This window comes from Aspergillus luchuensis, chromosome 6 (genome assembly GCF_016861625.1).
Source record: "Aspergillus luchuensis IFO 4308 DNA, chromosome 6, nearly complete sequence".
Lineage (NCBI taxonomy): Eukaryota > Fungi > Ascomycota > Eurotiomycetes > Eurotiales > Aspergillaceae > Aspergillus > Aspergillus luchuensis.
In genome coordinates this window covers 1,514,377-1,527,936 of record NC_054854.1, presented here as the reverse complement: position 1 = coordinate 1,527,936, position 13,560 = coordinate 1,514,377, and the positions used below count along the sequence as shown (strand labels likewise).

Genomic DNA, 13,560 nt, shown 5'->3' with positions numbered 1-13,560 from the left:
CTTGTGACTGAACCTCGCTAATCTATAGAATATAATAGCAACCAAATACTACAAAACAACCTATTCATTTCTTGATTTATATAGTGAACGGCCTGGGTCGCAGATCGGCGGTGGTTCAAGGCCATCTGACTAGCCGCGCAGTAGGTCGAAACCGGCTACCGTAATAATCTTCACGCCTTCAATCTCGGGACCTGACTTACGGAGCACTTTTTCTCATACTCAGTCAAGACAACAACCATTGCGTGGCGCGCTTATCTCTATCAATTGACATTGAAAACTAGGGAAGAAAGGGTAATGGACTGATTACTTTGGATATCTCTTTACCTGCCGCCATATCCCCTACCCCCCTGCCCTTTCAACCGCTCCTGCGGAATCACACGTGCACGAAGAAAACAACACTCCATCAGCACAACAAATCCCACAGATACCGACCTCAATATGACGGAACCACCAGCGAAACGTGCTCGCCGTGTCGATAGCTCAGCCATGTGGGACCAAGACGACCGGAGGACACGTTCACCCGAAGTAGAACCAGATTATACCAGAAGCCCTCGCCGGGAGCATATTGCGAAAGATGATGGACGACGCGATGGGCCTCGCGATGACCGGAGATATCGTTCTCGTTCCAGAGATAGGAGGGACAGGAGGCGAGATAGAAGCCGGTCCAGGGATCGCCGTGACCGCGACCGCAGAGACAGAGATGGACGGGGAATGAGGGACAGAGAAAGAAGTGTCAGTCGGGATAGGCACTATGATAGACGCGGTATGCCAATAAAAGAGCCAAATTCCTCTGAACTACATATGCTAACAACACATGAAGGCTATCCTTTGAAAGGAGACAGGTTCAGGTCGCGATCACCTATTCCGAACGGCAACAGGGACCGGTCGCGGACGCCGCCACCTCGCGGACCCCGGAATGACCGCAGGCACGATCGCAGAGATCATAGAGGGCAGACAAACGGTGCTACGGATGCGAAGTCGGGTGTGAACCGGCACAAAGATGAGATGGATGTGGACAGTGACGGTGCTGTGGGAGAAGACGATGTCGAGGCAATGATGCGCCGCAGCATGGGATTCACGAAATTCAGGAGCACGAAGAACACCAAGGTTCCCGGGAACGACATCTATGGCGTTCGCAAGGAGAAGAAGACGGAGTACAGACAGTACATGAATCGTGTCGGAGGATTCAACAGACCTCTCAGTCCCTCGAGGTGACCAAAAGCTTCTGTCTCCCGGCTACCCTCACGATATCATCGGTCGTCGCTTGCTCATATTCTTAACTTTGCACTTTCGATTTATTTCACATCTCTAAATGTTTCTTTGTTGGGGCGATATCAATTTTCATGCATGGCTGGAGTCAAGATCTATGGAGGGCTTTTTCTTTTGTTGTCGCTCGACTGTTTTTTTTTTCAAGCAAATAAGATACCTTTCAAAGCCTGTCTATATCCTTGCATTGGTTCTTAGTAGATCGAATCAAGGCAGATGTAATATAATCAAGACTTATCAGGATCCTCGGCACATGACCTCTGTGACGTATAGGCCCCTCTTTAAAAGACTTGCTTCCGACACCAATTCGACTCCCCGTCATTACTTTGAATTTCTCGTCATCTCGCCATCGTGGCTTCTCTGAGGGCTTTAGCATCAAGGATTGCGCCATACCACAAGATGTCAGCTTCTGGCGAACGCCGTGAAATTGTGATCGTTGGTACGTGTGCGCCGCATGCGCATCAATCTACTTATCTCTATCTACCCCGCACAGCCCGGAATATGCGTGTTAATGGCTTTTTCCTTAAGGTGGTGGTATCATCGGATGCTGCTCAGCTTATTATTTGACCAGACATCCTTCTTTTGACCCTTCACGGCACTCGGTGACTCTCATTGAAGCATCCGACATCGCAGGAGGGGCATCGGGCAAAGCAGGAGGCCTTCTGGCATTGTGGGCTTACCCGAGCAACATCGTCCCACTGAGTTACAAGTTGCATGCGGACTTGGCTAAGGAGCACAATGGCAAGGAGCGATGGGGTTATCGAGAAGTCAATTGCGGACAGCTCATGGCGAAGGGCCGTCCTCTCAGCGACAAGAAAGACGCCAGCGCAGGAGCGAGTGGGAGCTCGGTGTCACTACAGAAGCGGAGCGCCGATGCCATGGGAAAATTAAAAGCTGCGAAGTTTCCCAAGGATCTAGACTGGTTTGAGCCTGAGGCTGTGAGAAGCTACACAAGCATGAGTGATCCTGGAGAGACCGCCCAGGTTCATCCTTATCTCTTCACCACTTCTATCGCTAAGCTTGCCGAAGAGAAGGGTGCAAAGATAATACTGGGCTCCGTTACCGGCATCGACTATTCCGGAGATGCTGTCCAGTCAGTATCGTATACTGACAAGAAGACGGGTGAATCGCACAGCATCTCCGCAACGGACGTTGTTGTTGCTGCCGGTCCCTGGACGAGGTCGGTCTTGCCAGAAGCCCCTATCACGGCGACTCGCGCACACAGTGTTGTTATCCGGCCAGTTGAGCCAGTCAGCGCATACACTCTGTTCACCAGCATTGACCTCCCGGCCAATTTCGATCCGACGAAGCCTTCTCAACCTGATGAGGCCTCGCCGGAGATCTATGCTCGCCCAGACAATACAGTTTATGCATGTGGTGAAGGCGATCACGTTGTTCCGCTTCCGAAAACCAGCGCAGATGTGGAAGTAGATCAAGTGCGATGCCAGGATATCATCAACCAGGTCGGCAGCATCTCTGATCGACTCCGTGATGGCGAAGTCTTAGCCCGACAGGCTTGTTACTTGCCCAATGTGGCTGCTGCACGCGGGGGTCCATTGATTGGTCATACTGGCACCAAGGGGCTATACCTTGCTGCTGGCCATACTTGCTGGGGCATACAAAACGCCCCGGGTACTGGCAAGCTGATTAGCGAATTCGTCTTCGATGGTGCAGCTAAAAGTGCGAAGATCGGTTCGCTGGACCCAAGGAACTTCCTGTAGAATAAAAGCCTGTAGATAGTATTCTGCACGTCAAATGCAAAAATTGCAGGTAGAATTATAGTTCTCTCTAGCAGGAGCTTATTGCAGGCTGCAGGACCCATTGTCGGGGGGTGGAGCTTGGGCCACGTAATTTGCGGAGCGGAGGCCGGCCGCTCCAGCAGATGCCAGATAGTAACAACGAACGCGCATTTCCCATGAACTGAACCGCATCGGTGTCAATTTACCCCCTCCATGATCATCCTCAGTCTCTGAGGTTTGAATTAGCTCTGGATGCTTTCGATATAGAAAATGCATCTTTCTAAGATATCCGCATTCTTGACGCCGGTACTCAATGCCGCTGCGGTGCTTTCTAGTCAAGCTCCGGCCGATGATCTCTCCGTTCTAAGCAGCGAGGTAGCGAGAGCCAACAACCAGTCTTTACTATGGGGCCCGTATAAACCGAACCTCTACTTTGGGGTTCGCCCTCGCATCCCGAACAGTCTGTTTGCAGGATTGATGTGGGCAAAGGTGGACAATTATGCCACGGCGCAACAGAGTATGTGTCCGGAACAAGCAAACCGGTCTTTTCCTTCTAACAATTGCACCCGCCCAACTACTTAACTGACCCATTCCAAAAGACTTTAGACATACCTGCGAGCAGAATGAAGGCATGGCTGGCTATGGCTGGGATGAATACGACATTCGGAAGGGTGGCCGCCAGACAATTCATGATGCCGGAAACTCCATTGATCTGACGATCGATTTCGTGAAGGTCCCTGGTGGACAACATGGAGGCAGCTGGGCTGCTCGTGTGAAGGGTGTTCCCCGCGAAGATGCTGATCCCGATCAGCCCACAACCGTTCTATTCTATGCAGGCTTGGAGGGACTTGGCAACTTGGGCGTCGAGGGCGCACCTGAGGATCCTTACGGCTTTGCGGGTGATGTTAAGTTGGGTGGCTTTACAACGGATCTCGGCGATTTCTCGATCGATGTTACTTCTGGTCCTGAGAGCAACGAGTACCCGGAGCATGGTCACCCAACCTATGACGAGAAGCCCTTGGACCGTACCTTGGTGTCGAGCTTGACCATGCACCCGGAGCAGCTCTGGCAGACTAAAGGTTCGGCTTCCATTGCTCGATGTTGCATTACATGCATTCTGGGTAACAACAGCTAACTTTATGCGCAGTTATCATGTTCACGCAGATGAAGAAAGAGGTTGACGAAATGGTCGAGAAGTATGGATCGGAGAACCCTCCCCCTCCCTACCAGCTCTTCACCATCAAGAATGAGCCTGGGGATGGTAATATGCATCTTGTGCAGAAGGTCTTCAAGGGCTCTTTCGAGGTATTTTGTGCAGGATTGCCCCGCTTATAGATTGTTACTCACTGTTGCTAGTTCGATATTCTTTTCTCTTCTGCATCTTCCCCGCAGCCTATGACTTGTGAGACATTTTGCCCTTGACCTGGATGTTTATCCTGTACTAACGTGTCTGTTCAACAGCCGAGCTTCTCACTGAGCAGATCTCAAGCGCCTCTCTTGAGTTCTCTGAACGGTTTGAAAGCATCCACCCCCCGCAAGCGCCATTCGATACTGCGGAATACACCGAATTCTCCAAGTCCATGCTCTCGAACCTTGTCGGTGGCATTGGCTTCTTCCATGGAACAGATATCGTAGATCGTTCGGCTGCGCCGGAGTATGACGAGGAGAATGAGGGCTTCTGGGAAGAAACTGCAGAGGCTAGGGGTCGGGCACAGCCCATTCTTGAAGGCCCGAAGGATCTCTTCACTTGCGTTCCCTCCCGTCCATTCTTCCCTAGAGGCTTCCTCTGGGACGAAGGTTTCCACCTGATTCCAGTTATCGACTGGGATACAGACCTTGCGTAAGTCTCCGAAATCCAGGTATCACACATCATTACTTGCAAATCCACTAACTTCAACAAGGCTTGAGATCGTCAAGAGCTGGCTTAACCTGATGGATGAGGATGGTTGGATTGCCAGAGAGCAGATTCTCGGATCCGAGGCTCGCAGCAAGGTTCCTCCCGAGTTCACGATCCAATATCCTCATTATGCCAACCCTCCGACTCTTTTCATCATTCTGGAGGCTTTCATCGATAAGCTGGATGCGAAGAAGAACGCTTCGATGCAGACATACGCTGATTCTGGAGCCTCTGCCAACCTCCGCTCTATCTTTGTCGACCAACCCGAGTTGGGTGAAGCCTTTATCCGTTCAATCTACCCGTTGCTCAAGAAGCACTACTACTGGTACAGAAGCACCCAGAAGGGCGACATCAAGTCCTACGACCGTGAGGCGTACTCTACTAGGGAAGCCTACCGCTGGCGAGGACGCTCGGTCCAGCATATCCTGACTTCTGGATTGGATGATTATCCTCGGCCTCAACCTCCCCACCCCGGTGAGCTGCACGTCGACCTTATGAGCTGGATGGGCATGATGACTCGTGCTCTTCGTCGTATTGCGGTGACCATTGGGGAGACAGAGGACGCTGAGGTGTTCAAGACCTACGAGACCGCCATCGAGAGAAACATCGATGATCTTCACTGGGATGATGACGCTCGTACTTACTGCGATGCGACTATCGATGAATATGAGGAGCACGTCCACGTTTGCCACAAGGGTTATATCTCTATATTCCCCTTCCTCACTGGCATGCTGGGCCCGGATAGCCCCCGCTTGAAGGCCATTTTGGATCTGATTGGTGACCCGGAGGAGCTCTGGAGCGACTATGGTATTCGCAGCTTGAGCAAGAAGGACCAGTTCTACGGCACTGCCGAGAACTACTGGAGAAGCCCCATCTGGGTTAACATCAACTACTTGGTGCTTAAGAATCTCTACGTAAGTAATTTCTACTCCAGACACGACTGTCGCAATAATGCTAACCTTATTATTCTAGGATATTGCCATCGTTTCCGGCCCTCACAAGGAACAGGCTCGTGAGCTGTATTCCAACTTGCGCAAGAACCTAGTTGAGAATGTCTTCCAGGAGTGGAAGAAGACCGGATTTGCCTGGGAGCAATACAACCCCGAGACCGGAAACGGACAGCGGACCCAGCACTTCACCGGCTGGACCAGTATGGTGGTGAAGATGATGTCCATGCCCGATCTGCCCGCCAGCGCGCAGAAGGGCCATGATGAGCTGTAAGTCCATATAAGCGAAGTATGTATGGTATAGTTTAGATATCCTGGAGTATCATCAAAGTCTGTACAATGTTAAATCCCAAACGCCGAGACTATCATGCAAATCAAGGAATGGCGACCCTAATTTCAGCGTCGTCGATGGTGATCGGGAGAATCTCTTTCTCTCGGGTGAGCGCGATGACGATCCTCTCGCGGTCTCCTATGGTCGTCACGTCTCCGGTCTCTACTCCTTGACCGTGATCGCGAGCGTCTTCTTCTGTGGTCGCGATCACGATCACGCGACCTACTTCTAGATCTGTGGCGATGACTGCGATGACGTCGCTCGCGCTCCTCACCATGCCTGCGATGCCTGCGCTCTCGTTCCCTGTCCCTGTCCCTATCTCTGTCGCCTGGGCGGTCTCGCTTTCGATCCCTCCCCGGGCTTCGACTATGGCCGCTGCGTCGGGACGAGCCATACCCAAGGCCCTTTCCTTCTTCCTCATCGCGATCTTCTGTAGCCTCCTCCTTTATAGTCCTTTGTCCATCTTTGTCCCCAAGAGGCACCAAGTTGGCATTGTCTGACGCCTTCGGCGGTATCGGAAGACCTAGCGCTCGCGCCATCGCTTCTTCTTCAGCTTCTTTGACGCGCTGTTTCTCCTCACGTTCCCTTCTGGCCTGATCTTCGTCATCACCGTCTCCCTTTGCGTACCACATCAGATCTTTTCCCTGCTGCCAGCGTCCGACAGGAGCCATGACTGAGTGGCCGAGATAGTTCTCGCGATGCGCGGAATCTTTGACATCGGACCATTTGAAATCGCCGCGGCCACCGCTGGGGGTGACAGTTAGTTTAGGATATTATCTCATGATAAGGGTGGGTAGAATTGGGGTGACTAACCGGCTGCCCTCTTTCCGAACACCTGCGACGAGATCCATTTTGACGGTTAAACCAACAGGAAGTAGTGGTTTGATCAAACACGTTGGAAAGAATCCCAGAATGGATCGGGGAAGTGAAGCTGAAGCTACCGGAGAACCACCGGTGGCACGTGCGCTGTCGGGTGCCTCAGGCAGCCAGGACGGGCTGAAGGTGACCTCATATCAGCCCGGCTGTTTTGAGGCACAATCCGATTTGTGATGGCCATCTACCCGGAGGTGAGTTCCTGAGCAGGAACTTCTAGATCGCTCTACTCTTGTGGGTGGTATGTGTCTTCGCCAGTCTCACCAGTCCCGCCGCAGCTTCGGACAGCAGACCCGGCCATCGTTCGACTCCATGTGATGTCACCGAGCTTGTTATTCACTCCAGAACTGCCCCTCGACGCCTGTGTATGTCGGTAGTCCATCTTGCCCGCCTTCACTTCCCCCGATCCGTACGCCTCAAAACGTGAGTGGTCGATCGTCGGAACTATACTTCGGCACACTTTGTCCTTGTATCCAGCCCATATCCTTCCCGTAAGCGACTGCGGGCTGCCACCATGGCGTTCGGTAGCGATGCTGGTAAGCTGCCAAAAGCGCGGCCTCGAGAAGGTCTACAGCTTCGGCCTTTGAATGTCGAGAAAGGGTCCAAAAGAGTATGTTGCTACCCCTCTTCCACCGTCATGAAAAGCTACTCCCAATGCGCAACTCGACCTACAAGCCTGCTGACCCTCCCGCCAAGTACTGTTCGTATGTTTTCTGCTGCCATGATCCGAATCGCTGTCTGTTACGATGCTGAACGAAACTGCAGCGCAGATGATACCTTCCCTCCTCAGACCGCCACTTGGAGGAACAACTTGGTATTATTGCTGCCTTCCTTGTGCTGCGTGATTGTCATGTGCTAATCCTGCTGAAGATGGCGCTTTCTCAGCGTCGAAACTTGTTGTTCGTCGCCTGTAGTCACCAAATCTATGTCTGGGAGCCATCAGGGTCGTTTCAGACGCTGGGAAACAAACCCGAAATGATAATAACTCCAGTAATGAAAGTGCCTCATGCTAGCGGCTATATTGCACCAGCTTCGCCACATGCGATCAACAACATCCTTGTGGATGATTTAGGTCGAGACGAGGTCCTGTTACTTGTCACGGATTCCGGCAACGTCTGCGGTTACCGGGTCGAGGCCATCTTCTCTGCCTTGAAGCGAGCGACAGAGAATAAGGAAGAACGTCCCCTCGATGGATCCCAGGTGGATCCGTTCTTTGTGGAATTTGTTCAAGCTAGTGCCTGGGGCCTGGCTATCCATAAATTCGCCCGCCTCATTGCAGTGAGCGCGAACACGGGTCTCATAACCGTTTTTGCCTTTGCACTCGTGAATCCCACTTCGGAAAGCAGTAGCTCAAGCTATCACCCAGACGAAGATGATGATATGATCGATCACGGCCAGACCTGGCTGGAGGTCAGGACTAAGGACCAGTTCAGTCAGCTGCGGCATCTGATGCCAGCCAGACACCGCACACGAAATGTCAAGCTGACTTATACCGGCCATTACGCTAATATCCCTTGTGTTGATTTCTTGAACTGCGATCTCGACCCTAACGGCAATTGGATGGTCAGCACAGACATCGACAATAGGCTGCTTGTATGGCGGGTATGGGATAGTCTTGGCCCATTCAACGTTAATCACTTCAATGATGTCTCTTTCAAGTTCTTCCCAGAGACCCTACGTTCTGAGTACAGCTCCATCCCCAGCTTGAGCACTAGGACTCAGACCACTGACAAGGTAATAGTGAGCGTGGCTGGTCTGTAATTGCCCTCGACCCGCGGACCTTCCATCGTGTTAAGTCTACTGAAGAAGCTTGCGGTGGCCCACCCATTCGCCGGGCAAAGAACGGCCGGACCGTTTATGACCTGACGAGAGCGAACAGTCGGATACCGAACGCTTCGCAGATATACAACTTCTTCCCACCCGCAGTGAAGATCGAGTCAGAGGAACCTATTTTGCCCGACATATTTGGAGCCGACTGTTGCATCAGCAGACGAAACGGCGCCTCCCAGGCTGCTTTTGCTGACGGCACTTCAGCGGCACTTCGTCGGTATCCAAGCGATGGCGCGTCTACAGAATTTCTCGATACCAACGGGTTGTCCACGGCCACGGGAAACATTCGTCCCTATGATTTTGCCGACACATTCAGCCACCGAGCCGTCAACGGGTCTGTATATGGCGACAACTTGAGCCGCGACGGTTCCGATGTGGATGTTGGGGCGCATAATGCAGCAGGTAATAGGCATTTCCAGTCACTAAATCGCACAGTTCAGAGAGTTGACGCTCTTCATATAGGCCCGGGCCCCTTGACCACACCGGAGTTCCTTCAATTCGCACTTCTCGAGGCTCTTGGCGGCGAAGCTCCCGGCACCGAATTCTATGAGGACGAAATAGATTATTACCTGGCTGGAGGCACTTACAGTTCCGATCATGAGCTGGATAATGCCGACAGTAGTTCCTCCCACAATAGCGATACATCAGCAGCAGGACCTATCCCATACCCACTACTCGACGGTGAGTTGGTATACTCTCGGCTCTACCCCTAGTAGACATTGTCATGTTGATAGCATATTTGATACGAATTCAGCAGGCTCCCGATTTCCCATCCTACACTTCTCACAAACAGACATCCGTTTGATACCCCATCCATTCGCAAACTACGCCACAGCCGTCTGCGGCGACCCTCTACGACAACCCCTCACCCATCCCGTCGTCTCCATCCGAGCCTGCGATCGCTTCAACATGGTCAAGTATGTCCCAGAACATGGCATCGTGATCGCCGCATCCCAAAAAGGCCGCGCAGCCGTCATAGCCCTCACGGAATCCGAAACCACCGGCCTATCATTCCGGATCGACTGGATCGTACCCCTCGAGAGCCAAGAAAAATACGGCGACCGTCCTCTCATCCCCATCTTAGGAATGAGCGTGAGTCCCATCCAAGGTTTCGAGTTTCCACCAGACGTGCCCTACATCCCCCGCGACGTCAAGCCCGACGACCTCGCCTTCCAGTTCAAGTACCTAAGTCACGACGAACACAATTCCTCTCTATCAAGCAGCGTCATGCTACAACAGAATTCCTTCAACGAAGAAATCAACAACTCCGAAGCCGATCCCAGTGAAACTGCCGCTGCCGATGACGACAGCCCCCCACCACCCCCGCTCAGCTTACCTGAATGCCACGCCCGTGCAAGCAGTGCCTACCAACCCGAAGAAAGTTGGCGCGGCTGGAACCCATCGCGCCATTACCGGCTCATGCTCATGTACGCAGATCACACCATCATGAGCTACGAGTTCTGGTATAAGTGGAACACTACAGATAGTGGTTCAAATGGGCAGGATCTCGACGAGGAAGATGATATTCTCCTTGTATAGGCCCCGTTCTGGCCCTTATATGCAAGGGAGTTTTATGTCAAGATTCAATATGGTATGATGAAAAGTATTCAGGCGTGAGCGTGAGCGTGTGAATCATCGATCGTTTCACTCCCCACTTCGCATTCATGAAAAAAAGGGGCGTTATTTGGAGCGCGTTGATGTTGTTGTTATTCATGTCACTGAAACTTTTTAGCACAGCGCTGTGTGTGTGTTCATGGATCGTCTTCGAAGTAGGAAGGTCCAGGGGGTGCTGGGGTCCTCTATCTAAGACTGGGTTACGTTACTCGATGGTAGCTTTTTTTTCTCTCTGTTATTTAGTTTCTTATATTTCGGGATCTGAGGCCCCTCCCCATTTTCTTTTCTATTTCCGTGGTCTCAATGGACACATCTTCTGACTCCGATGTGTGTGTGTGTGTGTGTGTGTATGTTGTTTGTACGGATGTATGGCTTACTTTACCCTATGGTGTAATCGAGATGTAATGTTCTGATCTGATAGGGAAGAATGTAACAAAGTAGAGGATTAAATGGAAATTGCTTTCTTTTTTGAAAGAGAGATCATATCGTGATATACATGCCAACGAAGATCAACACGGCTTTGAATTGAACTTTGGATGTTGAAATGCAATGTGATGCAAAACAGATAAAGGATGTCCAATACCCATGAACATTTTCGCTAATGCAGGATGCATGCATCGTCATAGTCGTCAAGGTCATAGTTAAAAAAATGGCAGCTTCGCAAAACGTACATGAGTCGTGATACGGTATATCCATGAGAAAGAAGTATAGATACCAAGAAGAGGTATAGTCGTGGTGGGGGGTTCCGTTATATTTAAATCCGTGGAAATGATGGGGGCGTTGCTAGAAATCATCATCTAGCTCGTCACTGTCCCATTCGTCTTCCCGGTCATTCAGGACCAGGTCCAGAAACCTCTGGAGTCCCGGGCGTCTGACTTGGGGAGGCTCGCCATCTGGACCACGGCGAACCTCGGCCATTGCTCGTGCTTGAGCTTGTCTTTCGGCGGCAGCTGCTCGGCCTGCGGCATCGAGATCGTTGGCGTTGTTTCCACGATGGCGATTGCCCCCGGCTGCGCCGTTGTTGACTCTTGGAGGGACCGGAGCAGGGGGTGGAGGTCGTCTGCCAAGCTCCCAAGCTACGAGGTCTTCGTCGTCGCTGCCATCGTCGAAATCGAGCAGTTCGTCGGGAACACGATGCAAGGCTGCGGCTCCATCGGGGTTGATGCCGTCACCACCTTCCAGATCCCACAGCCGATTGAAGCATCCACTGTTGATGTCGTTGAAATGGCGGTAGGGGTTGTCTTCGCAGAGCCAGCTAGAGCAGAGATAGCAGAAGTGGGTGTCACATTTGAAGCATTTCATATGGTTGCAACCCATTTGCTTCTGGCATGGAGCATCGCATGTCGGACATGCTGAGGTGTACATACGCAGATACTCCTCCGTTGCTTTCTCCTCGGCGGAGAGCTCTGCCTCGCGGCGAGGAAAGCACCGTACGAGTTCGCCGTGCCAGCCCTTCTTGCAAACACAACAGAAGGCATAGTTGCAATCTTCGCAGATGGCCACACGCTCGGACATTGGTGGCAGCTGAGCTTCCTCGCCTAGGGGGTCGAACACAGGTCCCTCTTCATCTTCATCATCGGAGGCGTCGAGGTCGTCTGTCATTGGATCCACGGGCTTAGGGTGCCTCTTGGATCGCGCAGCTCCTTGACACCACTGCCGTGGGCAATACACAGTCGACTTGTCGGCCTCGAGCTTCTTCTTTCGTTTCAAGAAAACATAACGCTGCACTGTCTCTTGTTCCAGTGGGATCTGCAGGAGCTCGCTGGGGCTCAGAGTTCGATCTTGCTTTTTGCGTTTCTTCGGGCAGCCATCGGTGGAAGAGGCACTGTTTGGTTCTTTACCACAGCCAGGAGCCAAGCACTTGACACCTTCGACATCGCCTTCCGTTATACAAGTGTTGTAAAAGTCTTGGAGACATGGCACGCAGAAGACATGCCCACAAAGCACGAGTCGGTGGCAGATCGTGCCCTTCTTGGGTTCGAGACAGACTCCACATTCAAAGGTCTCCTCTTCGAACCTTTCCCGTTCGGCTTTATTGTTGAAGTCCAGCAATGCGATCTTTAACTCACGCGGAAGTTGAATTTCGCCACCGGATGTGTCACCAACCCCAAAAGCAGACTCCCCCAGTTGCTGAAGATGGTCGATATATGTATATACCACGAGGTCCTTGCCACATTCCTCCCAAAGACGTTTTCCGTCATCCAAAAGACCCAATAATATAGAAGGTGGCAACCACGGAGGGCTTGTTTCGAGCCTGAAGATGGGCGCTTCTTCGGTAGGGTAACCTTGGGGGAGCTCAATTTCGAGACAGAGGGGTGGAAGATGTGAGAGTGTATGAATATCGCGATTGAGGCTAGCGGAGTTATGGTCGCCTGTCTTGAAAGAAAAGCCGGGATCGTTGGCATCAACGGAGGTGGGGGGAGTTAGGACGGCGGGGAACTCCGTCTCAGATTGTTGCTGGAAGCAGACACGCAGGGGAGCAGACGGCTTAACCGGTAAAGTGAGGGATGCTTTGAATGGCGAGGACGGATCTAATTTGATCTCTGGGTAGATGGCGGCAATGGATGACAACTCCACCGAGCGCTCATCTTCTGGAAACGAGTCCAGCTCTGTCATGATGAAACAGTCCGCCGCAGTGTAAGGAATGAATCAATAGCCTCGAAATCCTCCTAGCTGATCGATGCAAATTGTCGGATGTGTTGGGTGGCAAGGAAGGCCTGACGGGCGAAGCGAGGCCGAAACGGTATGGCCGCAGTATACCCCGGGTAGTGTCACTGTTCCGATCTTTCTATAATGTTCATTCCCCTGGGAGGCAATCGAAGTGAAAAGAAGTTTTAAGGGCGGTGAGGGAGAAAGTGGTTAAAGGACAAAGAATTAAGAATAACTAGTCCATGGATCAGCATCTAGCCAGAGGGGATAGTTTTATCAATCAGGAAGTCCGGTGGCGGAGATCCGGAGGGAGGTGCACCTTTCAGGTACGGCCGATGGTTGCGGACCAGGCAATAGTCATGGAGGCAGTGGAGCCGATAGACAAACACAGGAGAAGGAAAGGGTCGGGCGAGA

General features: G+C 52.0%; 6 protein-coding genes across 6 annotated transcripts; 4 read left to right on the top strand and 2 right to left on the bottom strand.

Annotated features, from left to right (window-relative positions):
- Positions 1-438: 438 nt before the first annotated feature.
- Positions 439-1,215, top strand: AKAW2_60554A (SNUT3/LISCH7 family protein; the record flags this gene model as incomplete). The annotated part of the gene is made up of 2 exons (XM_041692693.1): positions 439-763; positions 821-1,215. The coding sequence occupies 2 exons, from the start codon at positions 439-441 to the stop codon at positions 1,213-1,215; spliced, it is 720 nt and encodes a 239-aa protein (XP_041546052.1).
- Positions 1,216-1,665: 450 nt separating this feature from the next.
- AKAW2_60553A (FAD-dependent oxidoreductase) lies at positions 1,666-2,987 on the top strand (the record flags this gene model as incomplete). Its single annotated transcript, XM_041692692.1, has 2 exons — positions 1,666-1,705; positions 1,795-2,987. The coding sequence occupies 2 exons, from the start codon at positions 1,666-1,668 to the stop codon at positions 2,985-2,987; spliced, it is 1,233 nt and encodes a 410-aa protein (XP_041546051.1).
- A 288-nt stretch (positions 2,988-3,275) lies between these two features.
- cwh41 (mannosyl-oligosaccharide glucosidase) lies at positions 3,276-6,123 on the top strand (the record flags this gene model as incomplete). The annotated part of the gene is made up of 7 exons (XM_041692691.1): positions 3,276-3,522; positions 3,605-4,084; positions 4,153-4,310; positions 4,362-4,407; positions 4,467-4,845; positions 4,907-5,816; positions 5,875-6,123. The coding sequence occupies 7 exons, from the start codon at positions 3,276-3,278 to the stop codon at positions 6,121-6,123; spliced, it is 2,469 nt and encodes an 822-aa protein (XP_041546050.1).
- A 122-nt stretch (positions 6,124-6,245) lies between these two features.
- AKAW2_60551S (MMtag domain-containing protein) lies at positions 6,246-7,031 on the bottom strand (the record flags this gene model as incomplete). The annotated part of the gene is made up of 2 exons (XM_041692689.1): positions 6,246-6,927; positions 6,994-7,031. The coding sequence occupies 2 exons, from the start codon at positions 7,029-7,031 to the stop codon at positions 6,246-6,248; spliced, it is 720 nt and encodes a 239-aa protein (XP_041546049.1).
- A 536-nt stretch (positions 7,032-7,567) lies between these two features.
- Positions 7,568-10,422, top strand: AKAW2_60550A (uncharacterized protein; the record flags this gene model as incomplete). Its single annotated transcript, XM_041692688.1, has 4 exons — positions 7,568-7,867; positions 7,924-8,738; positions 8,795-9,564; positions 9,638-10,422. 4 exons carry the CDS (start codon positions 7,568-7,570, stop codon positions 10,420-10,422), a joined length of 2,670 nt encoding a protein of 889 aa, XP_041546048.1.
- An 858-nt stretch (positions 10,423-11,280) lies between these two features.
- ITT1 (RBR-type E3 ubiquitin transferase) lies at positions 11,281-13,113 on the bottom strand (the record flags this gene model as incomplete). Its single annotated transcript, XM_041692687.1, has 1 exon — positions 11,281-13,113. The coding sequence occupies one exon, from the start codon at positions 13,111-13,113 to the stop codon at positions 11,281-11,283; it is 1,833 nt and encodes a 610-aa protein (XP_041546047.1).
- Positions 13,114-13,560: the final 447 nt, after the last annotated feature.